At 42.6% G+C, this 15,229-nt stretch overlaps 2 protein-coding genes and 2 non-coding genes across 5 annotated transcripts in view; all 4 read left to right on the forward strand.

The window, feature by feature from the left end:
* DENND2B (DENN domain containing 2B) overlaps positions 1-6,565 on the forward strand; it is a 184,770-nt gene extending 178,205 nt beyond the window's left edge. For both annotated transcript variants that reach the window (XM_062576287.1, XM_062576288.1), the window contains 6 exons: positions 188-365; positions 1,554-1,595; positions 2,624-2,735; positions 3,704-3,943; positions 5,279-5,365; positions 5,774-6,565. In XM_062576287.1, the coding sequence (XP_062432271.1) occupies positions 188-365; positions 1,554-1,595; positions 2,624-2,735; positions 3,704-3,943; positions 5,279-5,365; positions 5,774-5,808 (694 nt within the window). In that variant the 3' untranslated portion in view covers positions 5,809-6,565. The remainder of the gene's footprint in view (positions 1-187; positions 366-1,553; positions 1,596-2,623; positions 2,736-3,703; positions 3,944-5,278; positions 5,366-5,773) is intronic.
* A 2,325-nt stretch (positions 6,566-8,890) lies between these two features.
* RPL27A (ribosomal protein L27a) lies at positions 8,891-12,077 on the forward strand. The gene is made up of 5 exons (XM_062576801.1): positions 8,891-9,013; positions 9,231-9,294; positions 9,654-9,729; positions 10,559-10,733; positions 11,901-12,077. The coding sequence occupies exons 1-5, from the start codon at positions 9,011-9,013 to the stop codon at positions 12,027-12,029; spliced, it is 447 nt and encodes a 148-aa protein (XP_062432785.1). The 5' UTR covers positions 8,891-9,010; the 3' UTR covers positions 12,030-12,077.
* LOC134141729 (small nucleolar RNA SNORA3/SNORA45 family) lies at positions 10,084-10,215 on the forward strand. The gene has a single exon (XR_009958711.1). It is a non-coding gene; the product is annotated as a small nucleolar RNA SNORA3/SNORA45 family (small nucleolar RNA).
* On the forward strand, positions 11,058-11,189 carry LOC134141730 (small nucleolar RNA SNORA3/SNORA45 family). Its single transcript, XR_009958712.1, has one exon. It is a non-coding gene; the product is annotated as a small nucleolar RNA SNORA3/SNORA45 family (small nucleolar RNA).
* Positions 12,078-15,229: the final 3,152 nt, after the last annotated feature.

Raw genomic sequence — 15,229 nt, forward strand, 5'->3', positions numbered from 1 at the left:
AGTATGGATGGGATATGGCCTCGAGCAGGACCCAGCATGTCCTAAGTCAGAACTGGCACACTGAAAGGCAACTGGGGCAGCCCTGTGGGGCACCTGTGTTTCAGTAGACTACATTTATCAGCAGGTGGTAGCTGTTTTGGATTAAGAACCAGCCATGTTCTTAATGTGGCTGTTCCTCTCTCTTCAGCACTCTCTCCAGCTGTTCGCATGCTGTTGTGGCTCTGCTGTACCCCTTCTCCTGGCAGCACACCTTCATTCCTGTCCTGCCCTCATCCATGATAGACATCGTGTGCTGCCCTACTCCCTTCCTGGTGGGACTGCTTTCCAGCTCTCTGCCCAAGCTGAAGGAGCTGCCTGTAGAGGAGGTAGGAGCGGGCACTGGATTTGCTTGCCTGGAGTAAAGCTGGTCTCACTTTGCAGAGGGTCTGGCGTTCTCACAAAAGTCCTCAAACGTTTAATTTTTAATTTGCCTCTTTGCTTCTTCTCTGCCTAATTCTCATGTTCAGCTACCACTTGGTAACATTGCAATAGAGTGGATAGATGTTAAACGATTTTGTTTTCTCTCTATTCCAACTCCTTCCATATGTCTGGGACCTTGACAGAGAGAAGTGAATATTAACCTTGTTAACAAGCAAGGGCAGTGTAAATATTCTGATTTGTTCTGATTTTTTTTTTTTCAGATCTGGAACAGTGTAATGAAATGACATTGGGGGGACAGGGGGAAGACATGAAATGCTAACTGCTATGATACCTGTTAATGCTAATGGAATGTGTTCATGCAGCCATAGGCAGGAGAGAAAGTAAAACCTTTAGGGCCTATTTTTGACTTTTAAAGCCTTGCTAACAGTATACTGAAAATTAAATGAGAGTCATATGTCTTCAGCTCTTCTGGAAAAATAGCACCAAAATCCTCACATCCACAGTCCCTCTGTTCCTTCTGTTTTCCTGACATTTTTCCCATTGAATTTTCTTTTCTTGTGCTCACTTTCAAGGCTCTCTATGCCTCTGGCCTCTGTAAATCTCTGTTGTTTCCCTCCCACTCTCCTAACATTGCCTTCCTACGTCTTCCCAGCTTATTCTCTCAGCTTTGTTGCTTCATTATCATTAATATTTCACACTTACCCCTCAGAAGTCTTTAAAGTCTTTTCACCCCTCTGAAATACTTTTCTTCTGGATGCTAACAACAATGATTAGTGACAACTTGCTAATGTTAAAAAAATACCCTGCCTAACCTTTTAAGCTTTCCATATTAGCCTTTATATGAGGTCTGTTGTACCTGAATTATATTAAATCAGACTCTAAGCTGTATGGAAGGAACTTTGTTCTTCTGTTTTAAAAAGCACACAACATGTTCTCTCTCTCTCTCTCTCTCTTTTTTTTTTTTTTTTTTTTTTTTTTTTTTTTTTTTTTGGTGGTGGTTTTTTTACAGTAGGAATCTGATTCATGTTGAGACTTGGGACCATTCAAATAGTCCTTCCCTTTGTAAAGGTGCACGCAAAGAAAGTTGCCTGATTCCTAAGATATATTTCACTTTACTGTTCTCTTTTCTTTAGGCTTTGATGGTTAACCTGGGATCTGATCGATTCATCAGACAGGTAGAGTACAGCTTGAAATATTGCCACCCAGTTTAGCAAGCTGTTTATTCCTGTAATGTTATTAAGTTTCTTTGATCAGAGGCATTTGGCAGGAACTATGCAGTGGATAAGAGATTAGGAAAAAAATGTATTTATGTATTCTGTTTCATCTGCAAATAAGTATTACTCCTCAGGTGTGCCAAGGGAATTGAGGTTTTTACTGTCAGAAGAAATGAAAAAATGTATTCACAGTGCAAAGAACACATCCAAACATAACATCATGTTAGCAAGAAAGCTAGCATTGCTGGAGGTGAAAAGGACAAAAATTACAAAGAGGAAAAGTCACTAGAGTGAAAGAGGAAAGGTGAAGAATAGCTTAGTGTGGTAGGAAAAGTAGGAGCCTTGTGAACAGGGAAAGAAAGTCACGTGGCTCTAGATAACTTCAGAAGTGTTCTATCTGCAGGTTAGGCAAATAGTTATCTTTTCCTAGGATTCCTTGGAAGATATGGCTGGTGACTAGTGATTGCACCTCTAGCATTTTTGTGTTTGCTTGCTTCTCTTGAACAAGCTTTAAATAAGATGAAGACAGCAGCAGGGGAAAAACAGGAAACAAGATATACCAGAATATAAGTGAAAGGAACTACCAAGAACTAAAGACGTTTTCCCAAACCAACTAGAACAGCTGTGTATACGTGTAGCCAGGCTTTGCATGACATGTATTTAGTAAAAACAACTATTTGTTTTTACTCTACTGTATCTGTCAGGTTATTCGACTTTAAACTTGTCACGTAAAGAGCTGATTCCGGGCTTATATATATTTATCTTGCTCTATGGATTATCTTTCCTGTCTTTAATGTCATTAAAACTGACATGAACTTTTATTTGGAAATATATGATAGATACACATAGGTTTTCATTATTTCATTTATGTAGGCATGACAACAGTAGTCAAAAAATGCTTTTCTTCAGAATTCTAAACCTTGAAAAAGTATTTGCTGCAGTTTCTGTATGGTAGACATATGATCTAAAGAATTTTTCTTTCCTGTCAGATGGATGATGAAGATACACTATTACCTAGAAAATTGCAAGCAGCTCTGGAGCAGGCTCTGGAGCGAAAGAATGAACTGATAAATCAGGATTCAGATAGCGATTCAGATGATGGTAAGTTCATTTGGAAACAGGATTTGTATAAATAGGCTTGTAGGTAGTATTGTGACTCTATCCAGGAGAAAGTACTCAAATATTTTTTGCAACATCAAAGATAATCTCAGAAAACAGGGAGTGGGGCTGATGGCATCAACAAACGGTAATCCATTATCAGCAACCTATTTACATTTCTTTGTGAAAGACATGCACTCCCATGAGGCCTTTGAAAACTTTACTCAGACAGGGGTTTGTAGTAAACTTGACCTTATTTCAGTTAAGGTAAGTACAGGTGCTTAGGGGTGCATCAGAGTTTGGAGAGAAGCAGAGACCTCCAGAAAGCACTTGGTGTACTAAAATGGCTGAATTGCCTCTGCAGGTTCATATTTCTCTCCAGCAATTTTTTTATAATCCTATGGTGAATTCAAATGCCTGTGGTTAAGAGTTACAAAACAAGCCTCTATTCATTTTTTTTAAATTTACTTCTACTTATCTTTGCTATACATGGGTAAAACAAAATTTTAACATCTCAAAAGTGATTAAAAAAGCAAATTCTATACCCTTTTTGATCAGTTCTTGGTAAACATTTATTATCCTCAGAGCACACATTTTAACTGTCAGAACTGTTTTGAAGCTTCTCAAGAACACACTGATTTAAAGCTAAAAGCAGAGGTAAATTTTGATGAAGCACTGGCAGACTTTTTGATTTCCTTAGCTATCTCCTGAGAATCTGTAGTTCTGGCTGATTGTCAGTTATGAAACAGCAGTTCTGTAGACTGGCACTCTTGATTATAAGGGTATTATGTTTTTCCTTATCTGACTGATATGTAAGGCTTCAAGGAGCTGGTACAACTGCTTTTAGTTACTGATGCTTGCAGAGCATCAGTAAACTGCTAGATGACTGTGTCTCGCCCAGAGTTGGATGACAATGCTGAGAGCTCTTGTAGCGGCTGATTTCGGTGTCTTATTGCTGCCTTATTTTGCAGAATGTAACACCCTGAATGGATTAGTGTCTGAGGTTTTTATCCGATTCTTTGTGGAGACAGTTGGCCATTATTCCCTGTTCCTAACCCAGAATGAAAAAGGAGAGCGTGCTTTCCAAAGGGAGGCTTTCCGTAAATCTGTGGCCTCCAAGAGTATCCGCCGCTTCTTGGAAGTTTTCATGGAATCTCAAATGTTCGCTGGCTTCATCCAGGATCGAGAGCTGAGAAAATGCAGGGCAAAAGGTAAGGGTGTTTTTTTGTTTTGTTTTTTTTTTTTGTTCTTGTCTTTTTTCTGCTGCGCAAACTGTTGTATTTCACAGGGGTCCAGCAGTTAGCATCGTTATCTAGCGTCAGAGCCAAATAACACTTCTGTATAGCTGATACATCTCCAGAAACGCATTTTGCTCTTGCTGTGGGCCTAGATGACAGCAGGAGTAATGACAATAGAAAGGTTTTAGCAGAAGACTCTTCCCATGTGAATGCCTTAGTCGTTCAGAGGAGAAGCTGTCTGTGCCGCAGCCGGGAAGGATCCTGTGAAGGGCACAGCCCATCAGGGATGTGAGACAGCCCTGGGGGCTGCCTGCCAATGCTGTTCAAAAGGCAAACGCAAAAGCCATATTAAAATAAAGCTCCCTGCGTTAAGCAAAGGGTTAACTTAAGTTTTTTGAAAGATTTCCTCTGCGAGCTCGGGTCGCAGACAGCTTCCTCCTGCAGAAGGAGCCGGCCTCTTGGGCAGCCGGGGCGAGCACCGCACCGTGCCGCTGCGCCGCCGCGAGCCGGGCAGGCCACAGCGAGCCGGGCAGGCCGCCGCAGCCCCGAGCCCGCCCGGGCCTTGGCCTGTTCGCGGGGCCGCCGCGCTCCGTGGGACTGGCCACCCTGCCCGTGGCGCCCGAGGGCAGCGGCCGCTCGGGCCTTCCGGGCGGCGTGGCGCGGCTTTTCGCAGCGGGCCTGCGCGGTGCTGGCGGAGGTGCCAGAGGAGCTGCCTGGAGGCTGCAGCTGCCGGCAGCGCTGTCATGCGCTTGCTGCCGCTGGCCAGGCAGCAGCCGGGTGCTGGGCTCGCCCTGGGCCGCTCGCAGCTCGGCCTGCGTCCTGTGAGCCGCCTCACCGAGAGCGAGGCCTTCACCGGCACCGCCGGAGCCCACGCTGGTCACCCAGGAGCGCCTGCTGGCCCAGGGGGCTGGGAGAGAAGCACCCGGCGCAAAGACCTGTCCTGGCTTTGACTGAAACGGGGCAGGCGGGAGGTTCGGTGAGTGCGGTTCGGCTAACTGATGGCGCAGGGGGCGGGAAGCTGCGTGATCCTGCGCGCCTGCGAGGTGGGCGCAGGAGGGGCCGGGTTGCTGCGTGGCTACTGTGAGCAAAGATAAATCCTTCACCTGGCGTAACGTGCGAGGTTCCTGACACCAGCCTCAGTGTCCTGTTACAATTGAGCAGCCCTTACAACTCAGTGAAATTTTTGAGTACTGGAAGCAAAGACGAGGGACTGTAAAAGTCGTAAGTCAGGAATGTATAAAGGAAAGGGGGAAATAGATTCAGCTTGACCAAGCTTTTTCAGATCATTTTTTTCACCATCTTCCATAGGTCTCTTTGAACAGAGAGTTGAACAGTATTTGGAAGAACTTCCAGACACTGAACAAAGTGGAGTAAACAAGTTTCTGCGAGGCCTTGGTGAGGAAAATCTTTAGAATTATTTCTGAAATGGATTTTCATGTCTTTTTAAATTAAAAAATCCTTACCAGAGATGAAGTCAAATAATCAACCAGTGGTTTCAATATGTGATAAAAATATCAAAAGGAATATGATGCAAATGTACATAAAGCTGACAAAGGTAGATTTAATTATGACCCTTGTTAACACTTTCATTGCCATTTGGGGAAAAAAACCTCAAAACACAAGGTAGTTAAAAAAAAAAAAAATACACTTTGGGCCAGTCAAGATTCTTTTAATTCATATCTCTGTTTGAATTAAATAGAAGATTCACTCTGTAACAATTACATTACAAACACATTTGCTAAGTGAGTATTGACTGTGTTTTGTTTTTCAGTATACGTTAATGACTTGTGCTGTTTTCTTTAGGAAACAAAATGAAGTTTCTTCACAAGAAGAATTAACTCCTTTCTGCCGAAACACCAACCCAAAGACAATTTATGACACTGTGTGTGAGATACCTGCAACTTTTCAGATTTTGTTGTGGGAGGAGAATGAAACAAGCTGAGCACAGCTTTAGTGACTACAGCTGCTGTTAGACAGTGTGCCGGATGATGACTCTTTTATGTATTTGGATAGAATTTGTAAATAATGTGCTGTAAGCTTTTGTAACTGATTTTGTAATGAGCAAGGAAAACTGTGGTAAATATTTGTATATTCCTGAGAGTAACAGGTGCTTTTTTTTCTTTAGTATGAATTGAGTTATGCTTGGTGCAAAATTGAATAGCTGATTATGTGCAGCTGACTGTCTCAGCAGAACCACTGACTTCAAGGGATGTTTATGAGAACTACACTGATGCCTGAATACTGCGGTAGTGAATGAACTCTGGGGTACATGGGAGAGGTTGTGTGCAGGGGGGCTGATTTCATGTTGCAAAGTTGGTATTTTTTTTCCTAATTCCCTTCCAATTCATAAAAAAAAATATAACAAAGTAATTTTATAATAAGGTACTTCACGATACGAAATTTCCTCTTGGCTTGAACTCTGGTCAGTAAACTACTTGTAACACATTCTGCATTAGGACTGCTAAATGTGAGGAAATCTCAGTTCTTTGACATGCAAGCTGCAATGACTAGGTACAGTACATCCTTTAGTAATGTATGTATGTATGGTTTCTAATAAACTATGTAATATATCTGTTTGTTTATATTCATTGGAAACCTTTGCAGATTTCTGCTGTTGAGTAGGTATGAAATCAGAGTAAATTTTTTATTATTTTTAATGAATTTTTAATTCAAATACAAAATTATTATTACAAACCTGTCTTTTAATAGGTTTGCTATTTCACACATGTAGAATATTTTTTCCTACTTAATGCTATTCACTAGGACTGAGATGACATTTCATATCACTGCTCTGTTAATTTAAAGCTAACAAAATAATCTCTGTATAGATCTTTTTCTTTACATAGGACAGCAGAAAATTAATTTTTGTCATTGTTAGTATCATAAATGCTATTCCTGAACTGTGGTATTTTCAGGTTGATTTTGAGCTATCTTGTTTTAAATTATTTGAATAGAATAACAAGAGTTTGTAGCAGGGCCTTTGCCTAACTTTCTGATGAGATGATGATCTATCTTTTATGATAGTTTCTTTCTGTCTAGGTGGTGCTTTCATCTCAGTGAAGACCATTCAGCAGGACAAAAATGGTTAGTTTGTGCATTCTGCAGAAAGTGAATATTACTTAAGTACCACATTTATCTTTGGTAACATAACATACTGTAATTCTTCTGCTGTGCTATTGTTATTCTATAAGCTTTTCCTTATTTTGAAGAAAAAACATAAAATATTTGAAAATATTTGCAAGGTAATGAAAGTTCTGGTTTTTTTTCTTTAATCTGTTTTTTTTTTTTTCCATTTACAGCATAATCTTTGCTTAATCAGTTTAGCCAAGTTTGGCTTTGAGGCTTGCGCAGTTCCTAACCTGGCAGTGGTTCTGGTTTGCTATCAGCCTCATAGAACAATATTGAGGGTTTATTCACTAAAAAAGGTGAAGTCATTTCCTTTTTCCTTTTCTTCCCTCACACTCATATATATATATATATATAAGCTTGTTAAACATGCATAATAAGAAATATCTGTAAAATGTAAAATACCAAGCACCTTTGATTCATTGGAAATGTAATGACAAATGTTAATTTCTACTAGCATTACTGTAAATATGCTGTAAATTGCAGGGTGACTTCTAGATTTAGTTCCTCGCACCAGAACAAATAACCTTCGCTTTCATAGCCAGATTCTACCCATCTTATGAACAACAGCCGCTGGTAAATACATGGGGAAAACACTGGATAAAACATCATCGTTGGCTGGAGGAAGTGCTGCTGGGGAGCAGTTGTTATGAACACAAGAAAGAGATGGCCACTGAATGCTGACGGACAGGAATGCGGTGTTGTAAAACACATCTCCCATACGAAGCTCTTTTCCTCCCTATGCACTATAAAAACCTAAGCAGAAAGCTTTCACGTAATAAGTTACCCATCAACATGTAGTTCAATTTTTGTAATGTGAATCAGCAGAGTACAGAACACGATCATGTTTCAGTAACTTGCAGGTGCCTTCCTGATTCTCGATAGAGTGGCTGCGTAAGACAATCCTAATGCTATCCAAAGATGTGTTTCAAAGCATGAAATGAACTAAAAACGTGGAATATATGATTCCACCCTGTACAGCAGTTGTGAAAGCACCGTTTTCAGTTGTGAGCATACCGTTTAACCAATAATGAAATGCTGAAGAAAAACAAGTCTAGTGCTGAGACCTATGTTTTAGAACTGGAAGAAATTTGTACAAAATCTTTTGGTATAAACTATATAAACAAGTATGAAAAAACAACACAACCCTGCTGGAATTGTTACTCTAGTGTGACAAATAGTGGGGAACTGAATACTATGCACTTAAACGCACCTATCAGTGTAGAAAAGTGTGACCAAACTAGCAGATTCTCCCGAAACTCGGTAAAAGATTCAAAGAGATCTTGAAGCGCGTTACCTCCGCGCTGCAGAGCACGGAGGGGAAGGAAAGCAGCGGCCACGGTCAGAGGCAGTTGATGCTCTCCACCCGCTGGAGCAGCCTGCCCCACGGGCCGCGGCTCAGAGCCGTTCTGGGCCTGGCCTGGGCCTGCCCGCGGCGGGCCGCGCAGCGCGTCGCAGTCCCGGGTCCGGACCGCGCGGCGGCGGCTGCAGCAGGGCCCGCGCGCGGCGCTGGCCGCAGGCCGCTCTATTCCCTATGGAAAACCGCCGGCACCGCCGCGCCCGCGCTCCGCTGCGCGCCGACGCGAGGGAGACCAGCGCCGCTCCCCGACGCACTGCGCCCCCGCCGGAGGCCCAAGCCCGCCTCTCCTCCGCGGCCTGCCGGGGCCCCGCCCCGCAGGCCGCCCCCGCGCGCGCCGCCCCCCCGGCCGCCCACCGCGACGGTCGCGCCCCGCCGGGGCGGGGCTAGCGGCGGCCCCGCCCACCTGCACCGGGATTCTCGCGAGACCGAGCTCCGCCCCCGCCAACTCGGCCCAAATATCGCGAGAGCCCGTCCCGGCGTGGCCCGTCCCGGCGTGGCTTGCCTGGCTCTCGCGAGCGCCGCGCTCTTTCTCTTCCTTCGCCGCCGCCGACAAGATGGTGGGTGCGCGCGGCCGCCGCCGCCCCGCGGCCGCCGGGGACCGGCCCGGCCCGGCCCGCGCCTCCGCGGCGGGGCGCGGCCGGGGAGCGGAGGGAGGGGGGGAGGGAGGGAACGGGGGTGCGTGCGGCGCGGGGGTGCGTGCGGCGTGGGGGGCGGCGGGTGCCGGCGGGTGCCTCGGGCCGCGTTTCGCTGACGGCAGCTCCCTTCCCCCACCAGCCTTCCCGCCTGCGGAAGACGCGGAAGCTGCGGGGACACGTTAGCCACGGCCACGGCCGCATCGGTAAGTGGCAGGCGGCGGCGATGGGCCGAGCCGCGGCCTCGCCCCTTCCCTGCGCTCGGCCGGGTGCGCGCCTGGGCCCCGGGGTGCTCGGGCGGCCGCCGCGGCCTGCGCCGCCTGCGGGCGGTCCGTGCCTGCCTGTGCCCCCCGGTGCCCGCTGCGGCCCCTCGCGGGGCGCGCGCGCCTCTGGGCGGAGCTCGTCGAGCTGGCCGGCACCTCACCCGGGTGGGGTGCGTGTGCCTGCGGGAGGGACCGGGCTGCCGGCAGCGGGGCGATCGGCCTGAGCTGGTGTGGAGCGCACCTCTGAGCTGAAGCAGTATATCTAATGCTTTCAGGGTAATGAACTTGGTTTTTCTTTTTAGGCAAGCATAGGAAACATCCTGGAGGCCGTGGTAATGCGGGTGGTATGCACCATCACAGGATTAACTTTGATAAATAGTAAGCAAACATTTTAAATACATACTCAGAAAACATCTTTTCAAAATAGTAAAGACATCAAAATTTCTATGTAAACATCCAAACTTCCCTACAATCCTGTGTGGTTTTTCTCTCTAGCATGAAGTGTAATGTTATAGCTATAGTCAACTTGTATATCCCCATTTCCTCTAAAATCAAAGACCTTTTCCCCTGAACCAGACATCTTTGAGAGCTTGGTGTGACATTCGGTAAATTTATCCAACTTGCCTGTTGCAATGTGGTGCATGCTGAAAAGATTCACACACAATGTCATGCAAATCCAAACTCCATCCTATTTTTCTGTTTACCATAAAGGTAAGAAATACTGTATTTAATGCCGAGACTAGAGTCACATCTGGACACTGCCTGTTGTCCTGGTGTGCTAGAGTACTCGGAAAGTAACAACTAATCTATATTCACTGGCTGTGACCATTCTTGTTTCAGTCAGTCACCAGGTTAGTGACAGGAGGTCTGAAACTTCTCATGCAGTGAGATCCTCCCTGGATTCAGTGAGGTGGGGTTCTTCAGGAGATAGAAGGTTGGACCAGGCTCATTAGAAGGACTGAGCTGCAAGTTCTGCTAGGGATAATAACTATTTTTTTTTAAAAAAAAATCCTTTGGTTTGGATAGTAATGAGTGTTACACTTAAATACTGCATGTATTAATATAAAAAGAACAAAATGAAAGTAAGGTAAAATGATTTTTCCATGATCACTTTGAGCAAGCAATACACTGGTTTCAGTGTTGATCTGTAGTGCTATTTGGGATGAAGTAAAAATGTGGTTTAATGAGGAATGTATTTCTTTCACAGTCATCCTGGTTACTTTGGAAAAGTAGGCATGAGGCACTATCACTTGAAGAAAAATCAAAAGTTTTGTCCTACTGTCAATTTGGATAAACTATGGACGCTTGTTAGTGAGCAGACTAGGCTCAATTACGCCAAAAACCAGGCTGGACTTGCCCCAGTCATCGATGTTGTACGCTCAGTAAGTTACTGCTTGTGTTCAAATCTGCAATTTATGGTCACTTCATGGGTAGCACTGCTTTGCATATCTAAGTAATAAAATGGCAAACTGCGTGTAAGCTACAGAACTTGAATCTTAAGAACAAATACATGCACCTTAGCATATCAGTTACGTTGTTGCTGTTTCATTTTTTTTTTTCTTGTAAGAATTACTTCTCATACTTGTGATGAATGAAAAGGACTCTGTTATGAAAGGTAGTGAAAGACTAGTTGTTCAAATTGTTACTAAAAACATGTATTAAAACATAGTAGAACTCTTCTGATTATATAAATTGATTTCTTTAATATCGAGACTAGAGTCACATCTTAACACAGCTGATTGTCTTGATGTGCTATAGTTCTCGGACATAAACATCTGGTTATTATTCACTGGCTGTGATGTTTCATATCTCAGTCAGCCACCGAATCAGTAACACTAACTAGTTTGCCTTGTGGAAGTGTTCTGCATCTCAAGTTACGATGCCTATCTTGGTATCTTTACTTTTAACAAGCTATGACTTTAGAGGCTATAGTATTAATGGGCCTTTTGCTATGACTACTTATAATATAAAGGACAGGAGGAAAATGAGCAGGAGAAAACAGCTATTGCTGTGAAAGCTTGAAAAACATATAAAAAGCAGGTGCCTTGGCAACCATATAGCATCCTCACTCCCTTCAGTTGTACATACAAGGTGCAGAGAATCCTCTGCTCTGTTCAGAAGTACCTGATGTCCAGACTCATGGACCAGAAATAACTGGGAAGTAGTTGGTAATGGAAGCATAGCTGGCTGCCCTGTCCTTTGCAAAAGTAGGGGGAAAAGCTAGTAATTTTGTTATTAGCCTTTGCACAGTCATCTTCTGTGTATGGAGTATTGGAAGAATTCTGGATTCAAATATTCAAAATTACTGAAAAATGTTCAGTTTGCTGTATAGTTTCTGCTTTTTCTCTGAACAACTGTAACTGCCCTTTATCATACAGAGCATTTTTCTTTCACATGTGTCAATTTTATCTTGGAGATGTAGTCACTAAACAACATCATGGTGTTTGATTTGGGTTTAACTAGTGCATGCTAGAAGACAGGTCTGAATGTGGAAGCCTAGAAGGATGATTACAAACATTTACGGATTTTTTTTTTTTTAATCTTTCTAGGGATATTACAAAGTCCTGGGCAAGGGGAAGCTGCCAAAACAGCCTGTAATTGTGAAAGCAAAGTTTTTCAGCAGAAGAGCAGAAGAGAAAATCAAAGAAGTTGGTGGTGCCTGTGTGCTTGTGGCATAAAGGCCTTCATGTTTTATTCAACTTTTTGAATAAAGACAATGTGTAAAATTTGTGGCCAATTTAGTTTTGATTTACAGAACTTTCTGAAGTTTTCTTGGCTTTTCTAGACACTGTTCAGACTCAAGCCTTGTCCAGTTAGTGATTACTGGCTGTTTTGTTTAGTGGTTTGACATTCTCAGTATGATTTGGAGCTGCCTGATTAGTGTCCAGTATTCAGTTCTTATTTGACATGTAATAATATGTTGCTCTTTTATCTTTATGAGGTAGTTATAGATGAGTTCTTCCTTTATTGTGCAGTTTTTGATCGGTGATCCTTTTCACAGCTCTCTGAATAGTGATTTATTTTCTACTGATAAGACTTGTATGCAAAGATGACATCTAGCTGAATTATAGGGACCCTGCCTTGACTTCTGGGGATGGGAAAATTAATGAAGACAAAGCACAAAATGATGCAGAGCGGATAATAGTACAAAAAGTAGCTGCGTGAAATAGACTTGCTATAGGCAATCACCTGTGATTGGCAGGCCACAGGTTTCCTTTTGGGATTGCACAACAATTCTAGTTGTGTTTCCATCTAATGGTGGAGATAAGATATAGTAGAGAATCAGGGGAGAAATAAGTGGGAATAGGTGGGAATTAAACAATCCCAAGTTCCTACCTCATTTTATGATTGCCAGTCTTTTGTTATTAGAAGCATTTGAGACAGGTATGAAGATCCTTTTTTTTGTTCTTTGTTTTTTCCTACAGATGCTGCTAAGGGCATCTGCCTAGCATACAGCTGTGTCATGAGCAACTCCAGCTTCTGAGCAGAACCATCCTGTATCATGTGCCCTTTACAGTTACAGTGCTTGTAGTTGCAACAAAAAGTGATCTTCCCTCTTCTACTCCCTCAGTATTATACATAGAAATCAGCTGTATTTTGAATTTCATTCAACAATGTGGTCAAACTTTTGTTTATGTTTTAGTGGTATTGTTAATGAAAGGGCTTTATGACAGATGACTTCTGTATTTGTCCCTCTATGGTGCTTTGATTGCTGCTGCTGGGCTAAATGCATGATAACTCCATCTTCTGATAGCAGTGAACATCTAAAATGCAGACTGTTTTATCTTATAGTGTTTTAGAAACTACTGCTCTAATACTGTGAGTATAAACTGAGGTGTTTGCATCCTATAATTGTAAGAGCATAAGGCTTATAGCCACATATAGTGTAAATTCTATCTTCCTTGTCAATATAACATTATTTTTTAGTCTCTTATGTAGGCCAAACCTTGCTGTCAATGTACTGAATGCCTTTGAGATGAGACTGACCTCTTTCACCATAGGAACAAAGTGGCCTGGCAGGATACTAATTTTTAAATCTCACTAATTCATAGTGGTTGTAAAAGCAATATATGGGATCTGTCCTACTGGTAACATGGCAAACTAGTTAGCTTGTGTTAGGATAAAAGCTTTTAAAGCCTCTTGTCAGAGTTACTGGATTTAAATGCAGCAGTTCCATGTTGGTATGTCTTTAGGGGTTAGCAACAGTATATTGCTGTCTTCATGGATACACAGTCCAGGTATTCTTCCTATAAGCTAACAGAAGCAATGTACTGAAACTGTTGCTTAATACCTGAATTAATTGACTGTTACTGTCTTAACTCTTGCAATCCTCCACAGGTAGGGTACGCAGTCTCTCAATTTACCATGCGAGAGACAGTAGCACCTACTAGCTCTGACCTTGCCTACAGCTGATGTAAAAGAATGGCATAGCTCTGGAGCTGTACTATACAAGCAACTAAGTGAATTTCTGATATATTTGCATTAAAATAACTATGAAAAGCATTGCAGACTGCTAATTTCAGTTTTTAATGCAAAGCTTGGCCCTGTATGCTGAAGCAAAACCTCTAAGGGTAAAAACCAAACTGTATTACTATCACTATACCATAGTGAGCAGCTTTTTACCACCTCTTAAGTGTCTGATGTGTAGACACTGTTTCACATATACCAGAAGGTAATCTGTAGCTATTAGCAATATTAGCTTTAAGACTCTTAGTAGTAAGCATACAAAACAAGTGACAATCTTAGTTAATGAATTGTAACCCCCTTTCAACTCTTAACCTAGCACTTCCCAATTACTAAGTTTTGGGCTGACATGCATTGCTTTAAAACAGTTTGTCTCTGCTGATTGATACTACTGTTGTGAAGAGTTACAATTCAAGAATAGTCTCTAAAATACTGAGGTGACTGCTGGGACCACTGTCTTCTAGTATGTGATACAGGTTAACCACTGTCAAAGCTAAATGCTAAATCTTGTGAAACGTAACTGTGCAGCTGTAGTGTACAAATTACCTTAGCGTGGTACTGAATTGACTGACTCCTTTATCATAAACTTTTCTTATCAGGTAGAGAGAGGATGGGGGGGCAGGGAAGAAGGCAAAAAGCTGCACCCAGGAGCTGTAGAAAGCAGAGTCCAACACTCCATGCATTTCAGGTGCTGAAGAACGTGGCTGCAAGAAAAGTAAAAGAACAAAGGCAATGTAACCAGAATCTTGATCAAGCACTCAGTTCAATCCTCAAAGGTAAGTTATGCAGCACTACAAAATGAGACCTTTATTACTTTTTCCTGACAGTAATCTTATGCCTGACCAGATCATAAAATCGGTGAAAAGCTTCAAGTTACAGTGAAGTACTCCTAAGTGCACATGACAATAGGCAGGTGGCTGTAGCTCACTGAGGTACACAGAAGTAGATGCAGCTTTTATGCTTTGGGTCTTAAATGTAAAATAAATAGATATTTTGTACAGTTGTCTGTCTTCTGAGTACAAAAAGTTCTTCATGCCAGAAGCCTACACTTCACCAAATCTGATTGTGTCTGCTCTACTGAATAGCTTTGTTTTAACAGTTGGTGGTCTAGAAAATTTCCCCATGTCTAGAATGAACCTAATGATTAAGTTAACAAAAAATCTTTACTTCTAATGAAAGTTTAATCAGGTTAGCACAGTATAGCTTGCATTATTTCTTTACAATCAGTCATGTTTGTCTGCATCATGATATTCACATCTGTAAGTATCACTGGTAATGAAATGCTACATGAAATATTGCTGAATATTGTTTAATGCGCATCCCAAAGGAGTTATTCTAATGACCTAGTTTAATGCTTCCTTTTAGTTTCTGAGAGAAGTTTCTTTTCTTTGATTATCACTGTCTAGCTATTCCT

This window comes from Rhea pennata, chromosome 5 (assembly GCF_028389875.1).
Source record: "Rhea pennata isolate bPtePen1 chromosome 5, bPtePen1.pri, whole genome shotgun sequence".
Classification (NCBI taxonomy): Eukaryota; Metazoa; Chordata; class Aves; order Rheiformes; family Rheidae; genus Rhea; species Rhea pennata.